Source organism: Bombina bombina, chromosome 4, assembly GCF_027579735.1.
Source record: "Bombina bombina isolate aBomBom1 chromosome 4, aBomBom1.pri, whole genome shotgun sequence".
NCBI lineage: Eukaryota > Metazoa > Chordata > Amphibia > Anura > Bombinatoridae > Bombina > Bombina bombina.
Window position 1 is genome coordinate 759,553,055 of NC_069502.1, and position 22,811 is coordinate 759,575,865.

The window sequence follows — 22,811 nt, forward strand, 5'->3', positions numbered from 1 at the left end:
AATGTCAGTTGTAATCTCAAGCACATTATATATTATTAGATCCACAAAAGCTTTATATTTTCATAAGGTTGCTCTGACTAAACAAAACACATCTTAAAACAAGTTTCAGGGTATTTTTAGAGGATTAGAAATAAAAGGGTTAGCATAATCTTATTGCATCTTCATATGAAACCTTTTTTCACAGCTGGTGAATTTTCATAGCTTATTTTCCTTATCAAACCACAAACTTCATGTAATAACTACATTCTTGGTTTAAGGGCAGTCATATCCCTTTGAATTTGCCAATAACCTGATTCTTTCCTTATGTTTTTTGTATTTATTTAATTACTGTCACTGTCTTGCATAGTATTGATTCATTTTATAGGACCTCAATTGGTGAGATCTACTGGATTACCATTAGGGATGTGCAAATGTTTCGCAATATTCAAAAAATGAAACAAATTTTAACACGTTCATTCATTTTGAATTTCAAATGTTTGTACAACATTCTAACATTCGTTTAATGTAATAGTATTTCTAATTATTTGTTTAAATATAATATTCGATTTGAATTTTTCTAATAATTCAATTTGAATTATGCAATATTCGAATTTGAAAAATTTGAATTGATATTGTAATAGTATTTCTAATGGGCTTTTTAAATGTAATATTTGAATTATGCAATATTCTAAAAAGAATCATTAGAATTGATATATTTGTATCTATTATGTATCTATTTACTAAATTCCCTACCACATGAACTATTGAACTTCTGAATAGTATTAAATCGAATGTTACATGATAAATTGTGAATGTGGACATTCGATCTAATTATAAACATTCGAAATCGAAAGTGACATTGGAAAAATGTCAATAGCATTCGATTATAGAATATTTAAGAATATTCATTCTTATCAACATTTGATTATGTAAATCGAATTTCTACAATAACATTCGTTCTAACATTCGAATTCCAATATAAACACATTCGCCCATCTCTAATTACCACCTCTACTAAAACACCTTCCATCACTTTCACAATTCTTAATTGTATAGGATTATATGTAGTTTTTTCTGATTTTATTTCTTATTCATCTGTGAATTCTGGAGATTGGTCTATTTAGAAGTGTGTTCTGTAAATTACATAAATGTAACTAGCACCAGAAATAGATGTGTGTTTATTAAATGTGTTAAATAGCTATGTGTGGTGTTTAGAGTTGGCGTTCTCAGGTATTTTAATGGTGATCTAAACAATGAGATTTAAAAAGCTGTAATTTCTCATATTCATCTTCTTCCCTTAGTGACTGAAATATCAAGTATGTCTGTCAGATGATCAAGATCTGTCTAGTTCTTGTATTATGTTCCCTTTTCTAGTTTACTTGCCAGTATTTCATTTCTCATTCTTCCATTTGTGTTCTAAGATCTAAAGTTTCTGCACTTAATTGGTTTCTAGTGAAATTAAAGGACCACTAAACACAATAAAATATAGTGATCAATAAATGTATAATAAAGATGCAAAATCACTTAGTTTAATTTTCAAATGAGTAGTAGATTTTTTTCTGACAAATGTCAAAGTTAGTTTCATTTTCCTTCCTAATGCATCATGTGACAGCCATCAGCCAATCCAAAAATTGCACACACGTATATTCTGTGAATCTTGCACATACTCAGTAGGAGTTGGTGCCTCAGAAATTGTACACATAAAAAGACTGTGCACATTTAGATAATGGAAGTGAATTGGAAAGTTGTTTAAAATTGTGTGATCTATCTGAATAATGAACGTTTAATTTTGACTTGACTGTCCCTTTAAGTCAGACTGAAGTTATACAGAAGAATAAGATGTCTTGTGTTATAGTTTCATAAAATTAGAGTATAAAAAAAACAATACATTACAACAGTATATGAGAATGTTACCATGGAAGTGTGAAGAACTAGATTCATTATTCATTTTTTTTTAAATTAAATATAATATATAGGATTGAACAGAAGAATTACTGAATAATTAGCAATATATACCTGCAATCATTAAGCAGACAGTAGCCGGCCCTAGTATTGATGACGCCATAGTAAATATCTGGTAAATGATATAGGGAGTTGAGATGGATGAATTTTTCTTTACTGCTTCTCTTCCATTATGCAGTAGTTCAAGGGTATTGGCCATGGTAGACGGTCCCCAACGTCTACGTTGATTATAAAATTCTTCAAATTCTTGTGGAGCATTTGTGTAGGCATCGGATGCAGCGTTATATTCCACACGCCAGCCTTGTTGAAGTAGCAATGTACAGAGCCAACGATCTTCACCTTATAATATACAAAGTGAGATAGTATTGGGTAATTACATGAAAAGTTATTTTATTCAGTAAAAGTACATTTTTCTAAAATGAATAACTTTTATTTGAATCACGGGGGGGGGATTGGATTTCATATCCCTTTAAATAAAAAAATCTAATCTTAAAGTTTTTGAACTTTTATTCTACCTCATTCAATTGCCACATCCACTAAATCCGCTTGAATCTCATAGATTATTTTACTTTGTTGTGAAGTTTCATAAAACCCCAATTACATTGTATGCTGTATTTCTCTTGTTAAAAATGTTACTGCTCTAAAATCATTCCAAGTGAAGTTCTATGTGGACAAATACAATTTACCCTCTGTTTCTTTTATGATCATCAAATATTAGAGTCTCCTGTTCCCCCAATAAATGGTGATAAGTTAAACAATACCTTGATCATACTGGACGTATTGAGAGGCTTCGGTTGCTTTTGTGGTGTATTTCTTCAGCACATTGTCATCCATAAGTGCAGATGCTCTAAACAAACTAAAGCATCCTGGGCTGCAGAGGACACAACCAAAAACGTGCTCTGAGGACTTTTGCAGCCAATGGCCCACAGCGTATTCAAACTTCTGATACCAAACCATAGGACCTAACAAAGTGAAGAAAAGTGCACAAAAATAAATCAGATCTATTTAAAGTGAAATGGCACAGCAGAGCATATTCACATGAACAAACGGGGCATATCCCATGGTTGAAGGTATTCTTTAAGAGAATACACAGTATATATATATATATCTACATGTATACACACATTATTAATGTATAAATGTATACAGTATACATATTGGCATAAATACCTGTGCCCGTCGGGTGTATTCTTCCACAGGCTGCACCGACTTTTTCATACATTTTTAGTCTGTCCACCAAGAGCAATAAAGCTGATGGCTGAAAGTCAGTGTCTCCATCCAGTGCAAGAATATAGGTGTTTGATTTTGCTTTCTAGAATTAAAAAAAGCAGAACTTTGAAAACATACTTTTATACACATATCATATAAAAAAAAAGTTTTTCCCAAACATAATAACAAATTATTGGCATATACTGTAAAATAACTGACATTTTGGTTATCCAATGAATAAAAGTTAGTACTAAAATTACAATAGAACCTGAAATGTTTGGACCTAAAAACTATTTTTTAGGTATAGAAACATAGAAACATAGAATTTGACGGTAGATAAGAACCAAAAAGGCCCATCAAGTCTACCCATATTACATGTTACTTTTTCCTTAGGATAGCCTTATGCATGTCCCAGGCATTTTTAAATTCCTTTACAGTCTTTGTGTTAACCACCTCAAATGGAAGTTTATTCCATGAATCCGCCACCCTTTGGTGGTGGATTATATTTAAATGGATACATAGAAAGAAACATTAATTGGTTGATTGATGATTGAGTGACTGACTGATTTTATCATTTAACCCCCCCACCCCCCCAAGCTATATTTGCTTAGCAGGAAATTTCTATAACCCCTCTTTGTAGTTATCTATATTTGTTATTTAAACCCAACAACCATTTAAAATGTTCTCAGTGAATTTATCAGCACAACTTACCTCAAGTTCAGATTTGTCTGATAAATTTAAATATTTCCGATATAACTTCCATCCCAACAAATAATACATGTACATGATCTGCAAATGATAAAATATTAAATAAATAGTATCATATTAAACAAAGAGAATAATTTTACATTCAATATGTACTGTATATGTTAAGCACTGTGTATTGATATTAATAATTTCAGATTAAAACAATCAATTGCATCATAAACAAAATTACTTAATAGTGGTTATCAAATTAGCATGACTGTTAAAATTGAAAGTGATGGTAAACTTTAGTTAATAAAACTCCATATAAGTAATGGGGATCCCAGAGAAGCATTTACAACCATTTGTGCCATAATTGCACAAGCTGTTTGTAAATAATTTCAGTGAGAAACCTAAAATTGCGAAAAATGTAACGTTTTTTTTAAATTTTATCGCATTTGGCGGTGAAATGGTGGCATTAAATATACCAAAATGGGCCTAGATCAATACTTTGGGTTGTCTACTACACTAAAGCTAAAATTAACTCTACAAGCTCCCTAAATGCTCCCTAATTAACCCCTTCACTGCTGGGCATAATACAAGTGTGGTGCGCAGTGGCATTTAGCAGCCTTCTAATTACCAAAAAGCAACGCCAAAGCCATATAAGTCTGCTATTTCTGAACAAAGGGGATCCCAGAGAAGCATTTACAACCATTTATGTCATAATTGCACAAGTTGTTTGTAAATAATTTCTGTGAGAAACCTAAAGTTTGTGAAAAAATTTGTGAAAAAGTGAACAATTTTTTTTTATTTGATCCCATTTGGAGGTGAAATGGTGGCATGAAATATACCAAAATGGGCCTAGATCAATACTTTGGGATGTCTTCTAAAAAATATTTATATATACATGTCAAGGGATATTCAGGTATTTCTGACAGATATCAGGGTTCCAATGTAACTACCGCTCATTTTGAAAAAAAGTGGTTTGGAAATAGCAAAGTGCTACTTGTATTTATTGCCCTATAACTTGCAAAAAAAGCAAAGAACATGTAAACATTGGGTATTTCTAAACTCAGGACAAAATTTAGAAACTATTTAGCATGGTTGTTTTTTGGTGATTGTAGATGTGTAACAGATTTTGGGGGTCAAAGTTAGAAAAAGTGTGTTTTTTTCCATTTTTTCCTCATATTTTATAATATTTTTAATAGTAAATTATAAGATATGATGAAAATAATGGAATCTTTAGAAAGTCCATTTAGTGGCGAGAAAAAAAAACGGTATATATTATGTGTGGGTACAGTAAATGAGTAAGAGGAAAATTACAGCTAAACACAAACACAGCAGAAATGTAAAAATAGCCCTGGTCCTTAAGGGAAAGAAATTGAAAAATGACCTTGTCCTTAAGGGGTTAAAGTCTGAAATTTACTATCACTTTAATGATATAACCAAGACTCTGGGAGAAAGAGCAAGTGTGTTGCTCTACTGTGTCATGATGTCCATTGAAGTAAGCAAGTTGTTCAACAACAAGCACAACTAGTTAAATGCTTTAAATGGCACCCTAATAAAAAAATAGAACATTAAGGGGGACCAGTTGGGAGGGGGGTACATTTATAAATTGTAAAATAAATTATAATATGTATTTGCATTTTAAAGGGACACTGAATCCAATTTTTTTCTTTCGTGATTCAGATAGAGCATGCAATTTTAAGCAACTTTCTAATTTACTTCTAGTATCATTTTTTCTTTGTTTTCTCTGTCTTTATTTGAAAAAGAATGCATCTAAGCTTTTTCTGGTTCAGTACTCTGGACAGCACTTTTTTATTGGTGGATTAATTTATCCACCAATAAGCAAGAACAACCCAGGTTGTTCACAAAAAATGGGCCGGCATCTAAACTAACATTCTTGCATTTCAAATAAAGATACCAAGAGAATGAAGAAAATTTGATAATAGGAGTAAAGTAGAAAGTTGCTTAAAATGTCATGCTCTATCTGAATCATGAAAGAAAAAAATTGGGTTCAGTGTCCCTTTAAAGGGATAAAATATGCATACATATGAAACACAAGACACTGATTAATAATCTATCGAGCAACATCATAAAGGTTACCATCATTTTAAAGGGACACTGAACCCAAATTTTTTCTAATCTACTCCTATTTTCTAATTTACTTGCTATCTTTATTTGAAAAAAAAGGAATCTAAGCATTTTTTTTTTGGTTAAGGACTCTAAACAGCACTTTTTTTATTGGTGGATAATTGTATCCACCAATCAGCAAGAACAACCCAGGTTGTTCACCAAAAATGGGCCGGCATCTAAACTTACATTTTTGCATTTCAAATAAAGATACCACGAGAATGAAGAAAATGTGATAATAGGAGTAAATTAGAAAGTTGCTTAAAATGTCATACTCTTTCTGAATCACGAAAGAAAAAAAAATGGGTTCAGTGTCCCTTTAATTATTTACATGATTTTTTGTAAGGTTTTAAAGAAAGCCAGTTTAAATTTATTTACATGATTTTTTGTAAGGTTTTAAAGAAAGCCAGTTGAAATTTACAGTAATTCCAGAAACAAAACCTTATCAATGTATTAATACCTGAGACCACCTCTTCTTATGTCGGATTCTATGTTTATCTTTCAGGTGTACATATAGGACGTTTCCATGTGGAAGTGTGTAGCACAGCCGACCGCCATAAGGTGTCACTATAATCTTCTGCTGTACAACATATGTGGTATTTTTCTTAGAAAGCTCTTCACGTTTGTCAAATGTGAACACACTGAAATACAAAATTGCATTGACTTATATCAAAGGAAATTATTTGAGAAGTCATAAATGAACTATAAGCACAAGAAGAAAAAAGAAAAGATGTATAATGTGTTCTGATACATTTTTAATCTTGGTTGCTGGGTTGTAAGATTGCATTAGTATAGACTCAAATGTTATTGAGATGTATTATTATTTATGGAGTTAATTGTATATTGATATCATAAAAATAAACATTCTCCTAAATAATGCAAAACAAACACTATATTTCAGAGAGAATCTGCTCTACTCCATAAGAGAGGATACAATATGATTGCTTCTTTTTATTATTATTACTATTATTATAACAATGCAATTAAATTAAGCTATGCAAGCTTAAGCTATCTTAAGCTCACAGTTTAAGATAATTAGCTAGCTAGACAGACAGATTGATTAATAGCATGAAAAATAGATAATGATGAAATAACAATACTAAAAATTCAATCAAATTAAACTGACACAGTTTAAGATAGTCAGATAGGTAGGTAGCTAGATATAGATAGATAGATAGATAGATAGATAGATATAGATAGATAGATAGATAAATATACAGATGATAGATAGATAGAATTAAAAGTAGACAGATAATGATGACAAAAACAATAATAATACAATTGACAGCAGATAGATAGATATAGATTGATAGCTAGATAGATAGAAACAGACAGACACTGATAATAATAATACAATTAAATTAAACTGATAGACAGATAGATGAGTCAGACAGACATACAGAAAGACAGATAAAATCAATATATAGATATAAATTTATTCCATTATTATCATCTTACGTGTACACTTCCTCAATCACAGACACAAGACATTCTACATAGCTGTTGACGCTTCTTGACTTCGTTCCAGTTTGGTCTTCGGAAACATCAGTGAAAGCATCATCAAAATAAATATGTGCTTCAAAATCAAAAGCTTCCTTGTTTTTAAGAGCTTTGTATTTGTCCAATCTAAAGCAAAATGATAACAGGAGAACATGCAAAGCATATTGTATTACAAAAGATGGCAAAGAAATGTGTCTTACTTGTATTTAACTATATTAAGCCACCAATCAGCAAGTGCTGATCCAAAAATGGGCCGGCTCCTAAGCTTACATTCTTTCTTTTCAAATAAAGTTACCAAGAGAACAAAAAGAAAAAATAATAAAACAGTATTTCCAAATCTATTACACACAAAAATCAATGAGATGACTAATTATAACAGAATTTAGATATTTAGAGCCTGATGATCAAAAGCTCTCCGTTCAGGTGAGATGATATAAAATGATCCTTCAGCACCTAGAGATCCCTAGTGAAGTTTTCAAAAGGCAGCTTTTGCTATACTTCTCCAAGGGGCATTCCCTGCATTTCTGTATGTGAAGGAGAGGCCATCCCAGTGCAATATAGCACTGAATGACATGACCGTTCTGCTGCATTTACACAATGCTTTGTATTTTATAATACTTTACACTTCAGATAAAATTGTATTACATTTAAACTTTGCACTATTTCGTATATAGCAGTGTATTTAGGATTATGAATTTACAAATTCTGATTATGCTTTTATATCTTCTGCGTAACTTTAACAAATTAGGATCATATTTTGTTTATTTATGTGTATTTATAACAAATTACATTGCACTTTGCATTTCTTCTATTTAAAATAAAACTAAAAAACTGTCAGCTTCAGTTTCCCAGAGTGCTTCATTAATTTTTATGGGCAAGATAATCAAACAGTCTCTGGTTTGGAGAGAAAGTATTGTGCAGATTTCACAGGGGCTGAACTCCCTGAATTTTCTAACAAAAAGGGTGAAATCTGGTAGTTCCAGGGAGACAAAAAATGTATTCTGTAAAAAGTAATGAAGCTCTCTGGGATACAAAATTTCCCATTGTCGAGAGAATGTAACTGGAGAAGACCTGGGGCTGATATAAATGCTCAGTTTGCATCAATTACAAATTAAACCGAAATGTTTTCACTACAATTTAACTTACTTCTGTCTATATTTTAGTATGTATTACTTTTCTGTTTGTGAAAATAAATGTTTTGTGAATTTTAAGCAACATTCACCTGCATACAGCTGACGAGATAAATAAGTCGGATCAGCTTGTTTAAAATGCTTACATAATTTCTCAAGAAATGTGAAAGAGTTTCAAACATCTGGGAAATCCTCTGTTCAGCCCAGGGAATTGCCCTGTCCCTCCCACTTTCTGAAACTGTCAGTTTTAAGTTTACAATGGAGCAAATACAAAGTGAAATGAATTTTGTAAAAGATACACAGAAATTATACAAAGTATAATTCTAATTTGTAACACAAAAACTTTCAAAACATATTCAGAAATTGTAAAATCACTGCTAGATCTAAATCTAAATATTTTAAAATATAAAAGAGAAAATGGAAAGCTTAAATGCAATACTACTGAAAGGAGCCAATCTGAAGTGTAAAGTAATATAAAGTACAAAGAACAAAGTGTAACAACACTTTCTTGTCATGCAGTGCTATATTGCACTAGGCTTATCTCTTCTTCATATACTGAAATGAAAAAATAATTCTTTTTTTTAGCATTTAGTGAGTTCAGCCCCTATGAAATCTGCATTGTAATTTATCTCCAAGATGGAGAATCCTTTGATCATCAGGGACATGATGAAAACTTACATCATGATGGTAGATCACAAAAACTACGTAATACATAGTTAAAGGGACACTCAAGTCAAAATTAAACTTTCATTATTCAGATAGAGCATGTGATTTTAAACAACTTTACAATTTACTTCCATTAAAAAAAGTGCACAGTGTTTTTATATTTAAACTTTTTGTGTCACCACCAGCTCCTACTGAGCATGTGCAATAATTCACAGAATAAGCCTATATGCATTTGATTGGCTAATGGCTGTCACATGGTACAGGGGGAGTGGAAATAGACATTAATTTTAAAATTGTCAGAACTTCATTTGAAGTTCAGACTAAGTGCTATGGCATTGTCTTGTTATCTTGCATTTGTTGATTATGCAAATCTACTGTGTTGACTGGTCCTTTAACAAATAGAACATGTACAATAATTATTAATAAAAAGTATTTTTAAAACATAATTTACAGCAATTTCATTTTAAACAACTTAGCAAACGTTAATCTGTGTAAATATCCAGCAAACTGCAGAAAAGCAAGTTCTAAATTTGTAAATTGATATCATGTTTAAATTTTAAACTGTATTTTGATATTTTGAAATTTTAAATGTAATATCACTTTTTAAAACAATCTTATTGTGGTTTAGTTTACTACCAATATTTAATTGTCAGAATGTGCTTACAAATAACCATATTGTATTTGATCACTGTATTTCTAAAATATCTTCCATGAAGCTTGTTAAAGTTATGTTGAGAGTCAAAATTAAAAATTTTACTATTCTGACTGAGCATGAAATTTTAAGGCAACTTTAAATTTACTTATATTATCAAATTTACATTGTTCTGTTTATTTATTTTGTTGAAAATCATATATACATATCCTCAGCAGTGACAACTCCTGAATGCTGGCTGGGGTATGTTGGCTAGATACATATGTGTTTTTCTTTCTCTCACCAAATGTGTACATCTAGCTCCCAGTAGTGTATTACAGCCATCATCCAATTACAAATGCATAGATGTATATTCTGAGAATTTTTGCACATGCTCAGTAGGAGCTGATGACTCAAGAAGTTAATTGGAAAGTTGCTTAAAATTGCCTGCTCTATCTGAATCATGAAACTTTAATTTAGACTTGAGTGTCCCTTTAAACTGCTGGGTACAACTGCTACTCACACTGCTATTGTTTCTTTTCCTGCACCTGTAGATCTCTTCAAAGCTATTCTCTTATTTAACCTTCAAAAGTGCTGGTAGTTAGTTTAGTTCTGCATCTTCACACTTGAGGCCGTCATCTTGGAATTTAAATATTCTTGTACCCTTGATACTGTTGTCTTCTCAACAAGCCGTATCATGCATTTCAGTTTAGCGTACAAAGCGGGAGCTCTATATTTTTGTATTGCGGCATTTCTCTATATTATTTGTGAGAGATTTTTTTATATTTTTTATGTAATTTATAAACTGTGAAACTACAAAAATCTTCTGATTTCTATTGTGCCTGTTAATCCAAAGTGCAAGGTACAGCTGTCAAAAATCCTGTAACAACACTTATCTGTAAGAGTGCACCGCTTCTGTCACATGATGCAACAATGCGTGTGCTACAAGATGGCGGCGCCCTGTATAAAGATGCAGAGATTTACCAACTGGCTTCTGTAATTGGTTAAAATAAGAGAACTGCTATAAAAAGCTGCAGATACAGAAGGAAATCAATAGCACAATGAGTAGTAATCATCCTACTGTAGTTGTCAGCAATTTAATATCTCTTTAAGTTTGTGACAATCTTAAACATTTGCGGAGATAACTAATTGTGTTGTTTCCTGTACAGACATAAGTAGACTATGGACTCTAACATTCAGCGGGTGGACAAGGTTCGCTATCAAAAACCTTATTCACATAGCCTCACTGCAAGCGGGCAGCAGTACGCTACCCGCATTTATCATTGCACAATCCGCTGTACAATGTCACCCCCTGCTTGCATGCGGCCAATCGCACACAGGAGGGGGCTGTCAATCATCCCAATCTGATCGGATTGGGACGATTTCAATCAGCCTCCTAAAGTGTCGCGGACAGACTGCTGCTAATTAACTAGCGTTTCCAGCTCGCTCTTAGCTTGGTAAATGGAGCCCTATATCTTGTCAGTAACTTTTAAACATTAATTATGTGTATACATTTGAAAAAAAAAGATCACGTCTGTAGAATGTTTTGCCATGTCCAGTTTTTATATTACTTTTTTTCACCAGTGAACTGTCAAATTAGGCTACTTCTACTACTTTGTTGGCAAATAAAGAGAATACCTGAACAATGATGTCATAATCTTTAGCATTTCATCAAATGTCTCATGCCACATGGTAGCGCACAAATAGATCATGACTTTGTCCTGAGATCTGTAAGAAAATGAAACAGAATAATAAATATATATTTCTATAAATTTTGTAAAGCATTATAAAAAGGAGCAAACCTTTAACTGATGATGAGTTTCTGAAATTTTGGAAATCAAAGCTGTTTTAAAAGGACATTTAAAATGCATAACTATATGAGTGTAATACTTTATTTTAATATATTTTACATGTATTTTGTTATACGTTACTTCATATCTCCAGTTGCGCAAAATGTTTGTAATATGAGAGATGTTTAGCAGACAGGGTTGCATTATCTATTGAAAGTATAGGCCACGCTTATTGCGTGTTATAACAATTTGTGAGCTATTCTGCGAGCGTGCCCAAGATATTGATAGCTCATCCTGTGCTATCAATAGTGCTCCACTATAGTGCTTAGAGCACGTTTACAATCTTGAGCTTACCTCAGTATGTGCTTATGGAAATATCTATAGATTTAGATAGGGGGAAAGATTAGCAGACAAAAATATTATGATATAATCGTCATATAAATAAGCTGTTTTATCTAGTAAACATTTACATTTGGATCTTATCCTGAGCTATATTTTTTATCTAATTCATTAGATTTCATAGATTACATACAACAATCTCACATGTTTTTCTCGTTCAATGTAACATTTATGAAGCACAATAAGATATAAATGGCTAATTACAAACTATAAAATGTGTTGTTTTTTTTTTGTTTTGTTTTTGTATACAATAAACAATCACTGACCCATTGGGGCCGATTTATCAAGTGTCGGACAGACTTGATCCGTTGTAGCGTGAAATGCTTGTGCAATACCCCCTGCACATTCGCGGCCATCTGATTGCAGTCCACTGCCTCAGAGGTGGCAGACGAGTTAAGGAGCAGCGGTCTTATGACCGCTGCTTCTTAACTTCTGATTCTGACGAGCTTGACTGCTTCATAAATCGGCTCCATTGCCTTTAGTGGTGTATGTAGTGTTTGGGCTATGCTAGGTACTGAAAATCTGCTATCCTTGAATTCACATCTCCAATCATTTAAACTTTTTGTCTTATATGTTTCTTACAGTCAGATGCCAGAGATACACAGGGGGTCACATGCCCTCACTAGATCACCATGAATCACAAATTTGCAATAAATCAATAAATAATTTTGCAGACTATTGAAGTAATGAAAGCATCATGACTTGACCCTTCCAAATTTGCTTCCTCCATAATCTGCTGCCCTAGGTACAGTCCTATTTGGCCTAAACCATAATATGCCACTGGTCGCCTTTCTTTACCCCTTTCATGTCTTCAAATCTTAGCATATGTCATAAACAAGCTACTGGTATTTTCAGTATCATCTTGTAATTACCTCCTGTTGTCTTCATTTTGTTCAGTTTCTATTGGTTGAGTTCTTACGTTAAGCAACATTGATTGATCGACAAAAGCGGCTTCATATAAACGGAGTATAAAAAGTTGAGTTGTCCTTTCTATCCTTTGTAATTTTAACTTCCAAACATGGCTAGTGCAAAGGATGAACCCAATGTACCAACATAGTGCAGCTAGGCCTATGATAACAAGATTTGAAACGTTGCTGAAAGACAATGTTTGACATAAATTATTGGACACTTCCATGAAAAGATTTTGGGCCACACTGAGGCTGTCATTTACGTTAATTTTGTTGCACAGAACAGAAATGTTTAAATATCCTGTCCCACCAGTGCTTTGTTTAGCTGCTTCCGAAGTAAAAAAAATGCAAAAAACTGCAATAATAACAGCAATGGGAGTAGTCACTAGAGGCAAAGCAAAACTTCTTCGAACTGAATGCATTTTACATGCCACAACTCCAAACCAATGACAAATTACAGAAGTCCCAGCTTGGATACAAAAGAGGCTGATCACTAGGTGAAGTTCCTTAGCCGTAGCAAGTTTTATCTTAGACCAGTCTTCTCCAATAATTGGAATATAGCTTCCTACAACAACTGCAGTCACAAGGATTCTAACCAGACTGCTGAAAATGTACAACATATTTTTGCAGTCATTCTTCTGGTCAAAGATATCTGTAACAAATTTAACCCAATTCATGGATATTAAAAATGCTGCAAGCAATGCGATTATGATATAGATATAGATGTTTGGAAGGTTCATGTTGATATATCCTATAAAGAACATTATGTAGCCAGCTATGAGAAACACTACAGATAAAATTGGAATAGTCAATTTCCAAGTTGGCCTCTTAACATGGTCAATTATTTGAAAAAATGAAGGAATCAAGCAGACACTGTTAAGGATCATGATGTTGCTTATAATGTTGAAGTGAGGCATTGCCACTAATATCAGCATTGATGTTCCAAGGGCAACTAAGCTCTGACAAATGCAAACCTGTAGAAAGAAACACAAATCAGTTACTAATGAAATCACTACAGATTATTTATAGACACACAGAAAGATTGATAGAGTGATTGGTCAATAGACAGACATTTTATCTATATGTTTTCTAGTGGTTATGGTAAATCAATATTCAGTGGCGTCACTAGGGTTGGTGTCACCCGGTGCGGTAAGTTATGGTGTCACCCCCCCCTACAGAGAGCAGACACACACAAAAACACAGGCACGCACACATAAAAACACTCAGACACACTTAAAAACACACTCAGACACACACAAACAAAAACACACACAGAAAAACACTCAGACACACACACAAAAACACTCTGGCACACACACAAAAACACTGACACACACACACAAAAACACTCAGACACACACACACAAAAACTCAGACACACACACATACAAAATATGTAAACTGCACTGCATTAATTATAAAGCTCATGCCTAGAGCTGCTTCCTGTCTCAGCAGAGCATCAAATGAAAGATAAACAGAGCACTCTAAAAAAAATCATTGAAGAAAAGGTTTAGGCGCGCAAACTATGAAAATTCTGCTCTCTGACTCTGTTCCAAGTCTGTCAGTGCACACCCCCTGGCCGCGTGCCTACCGCTTCTTATGGCCAATCACCTCTGCACTCTGGTCACCCCCAGACCCCCGCCCGCCCTCCCCTCCTACCTCTTGAGTGTGCACTTAGTGTACTCTAACCATACCAGTCTGGTGGGCATCATACGTGGCTCCTTTACTTTAGAGACAGTGTCAGACAGTCATGCGGTCAGGTGCCAGGCATCCCCCTCACAATTTCCCAGTTCCCATTTAGAGAAACAGCACAGCAGTGAGTGACTCCACTGCTCCACACGTCACTGAGCAGTGAGCACAGATAGGCAGGTTTAGGCTAGCAGCACAACTACGCAAGTCCCACGGCATGCCCACAACATTCATAGTGAAATTGGGCAGGGGAGGAGCAAAGTACAAACAAGAAAAAGCAGCTGGGAAAACTATTTGTTGAAATTGCAGCGCTGGCTCAAGTGGCAAAAAAAATGAAGTGTCTACAACTTCCTCTAATGTTCACAAATGCCGGCCCCTTTAATAATAAAATATATGCATCTCTACATTGTATTTCTTTGAATTTCAATAAAATTAAAAAAAAAAAAAATGTTTTTGTTTGTGGTGTCACCCCCTGGAGGGTGTCACCCAGGTGCGGCCCGCACCCCCTAGTGACGCCACTGTCAATATTAGTATCTTAAATTTTAGCCATAAAAACAAAAATGGTAGGGGTGCACTCAGTGTCTCTATTATACTATTTACCAAAAACTCACGTGTGCTTGCAATCATGGAAAGAGTGTATAACCCCCAATTACACACTAATCCATGATAAGGCAGCACTCTGTGGAACAGCAGTTCTTTATTACAAAAATATTAAAGGACCACTCAATGCAGTAGAATCACAAAATTAACAAGTGCATAATAAAAAAAGACAATACCATAACACCTACTCTGAATTTCAAATAAGCAGTAGATTTTTTTTCTGCCAATCACAGACTAGTATACTGTACGTATACCCTGTGAGCTTATGCACATGCTCAGTAAGTTCTTTCCTTATTAAAGATGTAAACATATCTTAATTTTTAGTTATTAACAGAAGTGGCAGGCGGTAACTATATCACTGGCAGCATGTGCAGCAGAAGACAGTTGCTTATTATATACAAAACCTTGACATCATTTAAAAAATTGTCTTAACATCAAAAGAATGATTCAAGTGGGTGCTTATGCTACCATTTAAATAATTATATTCCAAGGGAGGCATTAACACCCTCAGCTGCTTATGGTTTCCATTGGATAGTGTGAAGTGTCACTGCTCCTGCACCTCCCCTTAAATGCTCTATTGCCCCCCTGGGGAGGGTGAAAACCACTGGCCTAAAGTGTCCATTTTATGTCTAATATGTTTTCAATCAGAGATAAACTTTATTGAAATGAAATCTAATTAAAAAAAGTTGGAGGACCAATGTATTCAACTGGTCCTAGGATAAATAAAATCTAAATAGACACAAACTAATATTATTATCCTAGAATAGTATTGCAAAATGTGAGGTTCCGCTGTTATCTATAATGCCATTAAAGTGACCTTACCATGAACAAGTCTTTTCTAGGAGGGCATGAAGAAGTGGTAAATGAAACCTTCCAAAGGCTCTTAAGTAACGTTAGTACGTTTGGTGCTACCAACACTGCTCCAATGATAATGGCTGCCAACGGTTTGTTTGAAACATGCAGAGAATAATCTCCATTCATCATTATCAGAAGTAATAGAGAAGACTAAAAAGAAAATAATGAATGGTCAATATCTGCTTAATCCATAACAGAATTATGTTTTAAGTAAGTACACGTTGTTTCATGATATTAACACAATTTACTTTACAGTAATAGAGAAGCCTAAAAAGAAAATAATGAATGGTCAATATCTGCTTAATCCATAACAGAATTATGTTTTAATTAAGTACACGTTGTTTCATGATATTAACACAATTTACTTTACAGGTTATTTATTTTTGTTACCTGTCGTTTCTATACTGAATATTTTGGTGGATTTTATATATATATAAGGCTTGGTAATTTGTTCCTGTATGGACAATTGCTCAGCCACACACAGACTGTGAGTTGCAACTTCCTGCATCTCCCTCTGGTAACTGCCAGACTGCACTCCTAAAGGAATTAATCCTGCTTTTATATTGCCTTGTGGATATCTGATGATTTACTGTCAATCTGCACGTGATTCTTTTGTCTCAACCTTTGTGTACATTCCACTACGGAGTGGCGCCCCTCCCTGGATCAGCTGTCAGGACAACTGCAGCTCCACTGAGCTCTGAATTTACAACTGTGCTCTCAGGTTTCAGATCCAAGAAGGAAGCAGCACTTCACTGAAATCTGTCAGGGTACAGGTAAATGACATATATATAAATATATATATATATATATATATATATATATATATATATATATATATATGTAAAACTGGATGAACAGTGTTTGAAAAACTTTGCGGAAAGAACTTTTGGCTTGAGTGGACGCCACTAACTGAAGGGTATATTGGAATAATTTGTGAGACCATTTTCTCCAATAGCGGTACCCCGAAATTCGGCACACGCTTTCAAGTGTCCTGGACAGATTAAAGGGACACTGTACCCAAAATTTTTCTTTCATGATTCAGATAGAGCATGACATTTTAAGCAACTTTCTAATTTACTCCTATTATCAAATTTTCTTCATTCTCTTGGTATCTTTATTTGAAATGCAAGAATGTAAGTTTAGATGCCGGCCCATTTTTGGTGAACAACCTGGGTTGTCCTTGCTGATTGGTGGATAAATTCCTCCACCAATAAAAAAGTGCTGTCCAGAGTTCTGAACGCCAAAAAAAGCTTAGATGCTTTATTTTTCAAATAAAGATAGAAAGAAAACGAAGAAAAATTGCTAATAGGAGTAAATTAGAAAGTTGCTTAAAATTGCATGCTCTATCTGAATCACGAAAGAAAAAATTTGGGTTCAGTGTCCCTTTAAGGAGAACAGCGGTTCTTAGCCACATATTTATTGACACGCCTGCACATACCTCATAAGTTTGAGGTTGACTCTTGTGAGTAGATACCCTACGGGGGACTTGTTTTTTAATGTATATGTTCTTCTGTATGATTAAATTGATTTGCACTATGTAGGTGCCTCTGTGCGCTTCCTTTTCTACTTGTCTACAGATTTCTACCCTATTCCATGAGATTTCGGAGGATCATCAGGATATAGCAGCCGAACCTATATCTTATCCTCACCACTGCGTGGGATCTAACAAGTTTATCCTTTTCAAAACTATATACTATATTGTAAATAGTTTTAAGTTTGGAACATTTGTATATGTTTATTTAATTTTATTACTTATCATATACATACTCAATATTGTGCCTACCAAATATATACAAACATTTTAAATATTGGTGACACATTAAACACACAGAGTTGTGGAAAATAATTTATTGATTAAACACACAGAGTTGTGGAAAATAATTTTATTGATTATAAATAAGAGGTTTATTTAGAGCGCAGTTCTGTGTTTTGGAAATATTTTTTTTATACACGTTTTTCTTGCCTTATATATATATGTATGTATATATATATATATATATATTTAGCTTTTAACTTGAATATGTTTCTTGTTTTGTAAATGTTGTAGTGATTATTAAAAGAGGATTAATGATAAAATAATGCATGCAAAATACAAATGAGAGGAATCCTCAAAATAATAATAAGCAGAAATCATACCTTGCTTAAAGCTCCAGAAATTAAAACCAGAAGTCCAACAATGGTACAAATAATCTTAATAAGTCCTAGAACAAATTTTGATGTTTTCTCTTCCTCATCGAGCACTGGTTTTACCAGAAATGGATCCCAGCTTCTTCTGAATCTGTTTGCAAAATAATTCAATAAAATTCCTTTAAGGTACATAGTTGCCAATATATTCTCATGAATAGCTGTTTGAATATACGTATGTAATAGATTTGTGTTGAGAAATTACTAATTGCACATAGCACTAACAAATGGTATATTTGTATTCACAATGACCTCTATTTATCAAGGTCTAGCGGACTTGATCCGACCTCGCTGAATACGGCAAGCAATACGCTCGCCGTATTCAGCATTGCACCAGCAGCTCACAAGAGCTGCTGGTGCAACGCCGCCCCCTGCAGACTCGCGGCCAATGGGCCGCCAGCAGGGGGGTGTCAATCAACCCGATCGTACTCGATCAGGTTGATTTCCGGCGATGTCTGTCCACCTGCTCAGAGCAGGCGGACAGGTTATGGAGCAGCGGTCTTTGTGACCGCTGCTTCATAACTTGTGTTTTTGGCGAGTCTAAAGACTCGCCAGAAACACGGCCCTTCAAGCTCCGTACGGTGCTTGATAAATATGGGCCATTGTATTTACATGGGGTGCCAACTTCACAAAGCTCATTTCAAATTGTATTTTTATCTTACTTTATTCTCATAACGAACGTATTCGCTGCTGACTTTTTTTGTAAGTTTATGGACTAACATAGTTATATACGTAATAAAAAATAAGTTTACATAAAACTTAAATGTATAAAATATAACCTTACAGAGATGGAAGGAGGTAGATGAGAGATATGTTGTGAGGGGAGAATTATAGAAGAGACATCTTTTCAAAGGAAGAGATTGCTAAAATAGGAGAAAAGTGACTAAATGCTAAGGATAGACAGTCTGCACATAGTTAAAGGGACATGAAATCCCCCCCAAAATATTTCATGATTCAAATAGAGAATACAATTTTAAACATCTTTCCAATTTTCTTCTATTATCTCATTTGCTTTGTTCACTTTGTATCCTTTGTTGAAAACTATACCTAGGTAGGCTCATGAGGTGGGATCTAGCTGCTGATTGGCGGCTGCACATATATACCTTTTATTATTGGCTTACTAACGTGTTCAGCTAACTCCCAGCAGTGCGTTTCTGCTTCTTCAATAAATGATACCAAGAGAATGTGGCAAAATTGATAAACAATTGGAAAGTTGTTTAAAATGGTATGCTCTATCTGAATCATGAAAAAAGAAATTAGGTTTCACTTGAGCTGTAACACATTTTAAAGAATTCCAGTCTAAATTCTGATATATTGCATATGGTATTTACCCCAGGGGTAAAATAGTATTGGTGTTTGTAAATCTGTGTCTGCTTCCCTGCCCTAACGCTAATTACTGCAGTACTGACTGCCCACCCTGGCTACTGAAGGCAACATCCCCACCTGTTATGTGATTCTGATTCCTTCTAGACAAGTTAAAGGACCACTCAGTGCAGTAGAATTGCATAATTAATACGTGCATAATAAAAAGGTAGTGATTTAACACCTAGGGATAGATTTAACAAGGGAAAGAAGTGATAGATTGCGCTGGAAAAAGAGGGTATGGCAGGTGTGTTAAGATAGGACTTCCTCTAAAGGTCCCAAAGAAACAGGTATAGTATGCAAAGAGAAAACACACCAGCGCCAAGGAATGGCCAGTATACCCTAAAAAACACAGAGTCTATGTATAAATGAATAAAGGTATGTGTTTATTACTGAACTTTAAACATAACAATGCAGGTTATAAAATGAAATAAAAGAGAATCAAGATTATATACGCTGAGAGAGATCTCTCACTATATCTAATATAATAAAGAAAGTATAGGTTGGCCAACCTTAAATATTAAAACATATGTATTTCTATAAAAAAGCAGTTATTTATGCTGTCTTAACATATGGATACAGCTGCATATCTACTGATACATTTTGCTACAGGAACATTCATTTGCTGTTGAGGTAACATTGCTATTATAACTATACAGAGCCCTTCTGGTGTCACTTTGCAAATAAAAATCATAATGTTCCCCTACTGTAATATACCATGATCACAATGTTGTACATTGGGAGCACATTATATTAAAGGGACAGTCAAGTCCAAAAAAAACTTTCATGTTTTAAATAGGGCATGCAATTTTAAACAACTTCCCAATTTACTTTTATCACCAATTTTGCTTTGTTCTCTTGGTATTCTTAGTTGAAAGCTAAAACTAGGAGGTTCATATGCTAATTTCTTAGACCTTGAAGACTGCCTCTAATCTGAATACATTTTGACCACTAGAGGGCATTAGTTCACATGTTTCATATAGATAACATTGAGCTCATGCACGTAAAGTGACCTAGGACTTTGCACTGATTGGCTAAACTGCATGTCTGTCAAAAGAACTGAAATAAGGGGGCAGTCAGCAGAAGCTTAGATACAAGGTAATCACAGAGGTAAAAAGTATATTAATATAACTGTTGGTTATGCAAAACTGGGGAATGGGTAATAAAGGGATTATCTTTCTTTTTAAACAACAAAGATTCTGGTGTTGACTGTCCCTTTAAGCAGTTACCGCTATTTAACTTACTGATAGTTGCGTGCGCACAAAATAGTTAAGTATTCCCAATGTTACAGTTAAATTGTGCTCATTAAATAGTTAATTTGTGCACACGATCGAACTGTATACTTAGGGCCACAGGTTTTTTCTTTTGTACGTGGGGGGCCTGGGCCGCATGGTTCTTCCTCTTCCATAGACGGGGGTCACGTGGTACTTCTCGCAATATTGCGCAACGACACGTCTACAGAAGGAGTCAACCAGCTGTCCTAATTATACAGTTAGAACATGTGCAAATTTCTTTGAAGTATTTAATGTGTGTCTGTCCTTGTTAATAAGATGATGTAGGAAATTCTTAGTATAGACAAACTATAGCCTTATATTCCATTTAATTACTAAAGCCTTAAAGTTATTTTACTGTTTAAAAAATAAAAAAATAAACAAAACATTAAACTGTCATACTAAATTCATCTACAACTACTAATAAACAAAATCAATGTAAAAATATAGCATATTAAAAAAAAGACAATATTTGAAACATTAAAGGGACAGTCAACACCAGAATTTTTGTTGTTTTAAAAGATAGATAATCCCTTAATTACCAATTCCCCAGTTTTGCATAACCAACACAGTTATAATTATACACGTTTTACCTCTGTAATTACCTTGTATCTAAGTCTTAGCAGACTGCTCTCTTATTTCAGTTCTTTTGACAGACTTGCATTTTAGCCAATCAGAGCTGTCTCCATGGTAAATTCACGTGCATGAGCTCAATGTTATCTATATGAAGCACGTGGACTAATGCCCTCTAGTGGTGAAAAACTATCAAAATGCATTTAGATTAGAGGCGGCCTTCAAGGTCTAAGAAATTAGCATATGAACCTCCTAGGTTTAGCTTTCAACTAAGAATACCAACAGAAAAAAGCAAAATTGGTGATAAAAGTAAATTGGAAAGTTGTTTAAAATTACATGCCCTATTTGAAACATGAAAGTTTTTTTTGGACTTTACTGTCCCTTTAAAGCCTGCTCAACAAAAAATAGAATGCGTTGTGTCAGTAGACTATGTTATTTAGGCTTCTGACATTGCAAATATGTACAATGCTGAGTTCTGCTGACATAAACTAGTACACCTTCAGGCTATATGCATTAAAGTAAGAGTTTTCTATGAGTTGAAAAATCCTCAGTTAACACCTTTAATTTGCATTTTCTTACTTCGTTTTTTCTTTTACTTCAAAGTCACAGCATTTCTCTGCTTTGGACATGGACTATGTTTTGGATTAGGATTTCGGCATTTGCTTCTGATATCCTGTGTATGACCCATGTTGAATTTAGACTGTTTGGAATCTGATTTTCTGCTACTATTCATAATGTCTGTGACTCTGACATACTCAACTACTCTACTTGCTGCCTGGTAATTCATCCAGGATCTTTAATTTCATTTAAATTGGATTTCTTTTTACTGTGTCAAAGCAACATATCTAGGTTACGTCCAAGTCTTCAATCCAGGATTATGAGTCAGTTTACTAATTCCATACCTCAACCTAAGGGGCAAGTTCATCATACTCTGGCTGTGCCATACATTTTCTATATTAGTCTATAGTATAGAGTCTGTTTTCAAGCTTGAAATGCTTAATGGTTTATAGAATGAAAACATGTTAGAGAGAATGATGTAAGCTTTTCTCTTCAGTCCATGAAGCCCTTAGGTTTTCATGTTTTATTTTTGTTTGTAACTTGCATATAAACTGATCTGTTAATCTACAGTGAATCAATACAAAATGCGCTTGAATAAAAATGCCAATGATATACAAGGTAATTTCATTAATGTCTTTGGAAAGAGAAAGCATTTTGGGAAATAGATTATTGAACAATTTGATAGGTTACTTGTGCATGCTCCTTACTGTGATATATTATTTAGCCTC

At 34.0% G+C, this 22,811-nt stretch overlaps 1 protein-coding gene across 1 annotated transcript in view; it reads right to left on the reverse strand.

Annotated features, from left to right (window-relative positions):
- The window catches only part of LOC128656895 (chitin synthase chs-2-like), a 39,004-nt gene that overhangs the window by 12,025 nt on the left and 4,168 nt on the right, over window positions 1–22,811 (reverse strand). The window contains exons 2-11 of the mRNA XM_053711064.1: window positions 18,272–18,413; window positions 16,103–16,285; window positions 12,956–13,965; window positions 11,533–11,622; window positions 7,426–7,593; window positions 6,428–6,608; window positions 3,862–3,939; window positions 3,112–3,253; window positions 2,703–2,903; window positions 1,996–2,280 (exon numbers count right to left, since the gene is read on the reverse strand). Coding sequence (XP_053567039.1) covers window positions 1,996–2,280; window positions 2,703–2,903; window positions 3,112–3,253; window positions 3,862–3,939; window positions 6,428–6,608; window positions 7,426–7,593; window positions 11,533–11,622; window positions 12,956–13,965; window positions 16,103–16,285; window positions 18,272–18,413 — 2,480 coding nt within the window. The remainder of the gene's footprint in view (window positions 1–1,995; window positions 2,281–2,702; window positions 2,904–3,111; window positions 3,254–3,861; window positions 3,940–6,427; window positions 6,609–7,425; window positions 7,594–11,532; window positions 11,623–12,955; window positions 13,966–16,102; window positions 16,286–18,271; window positions 18,414–22,811) is intronic.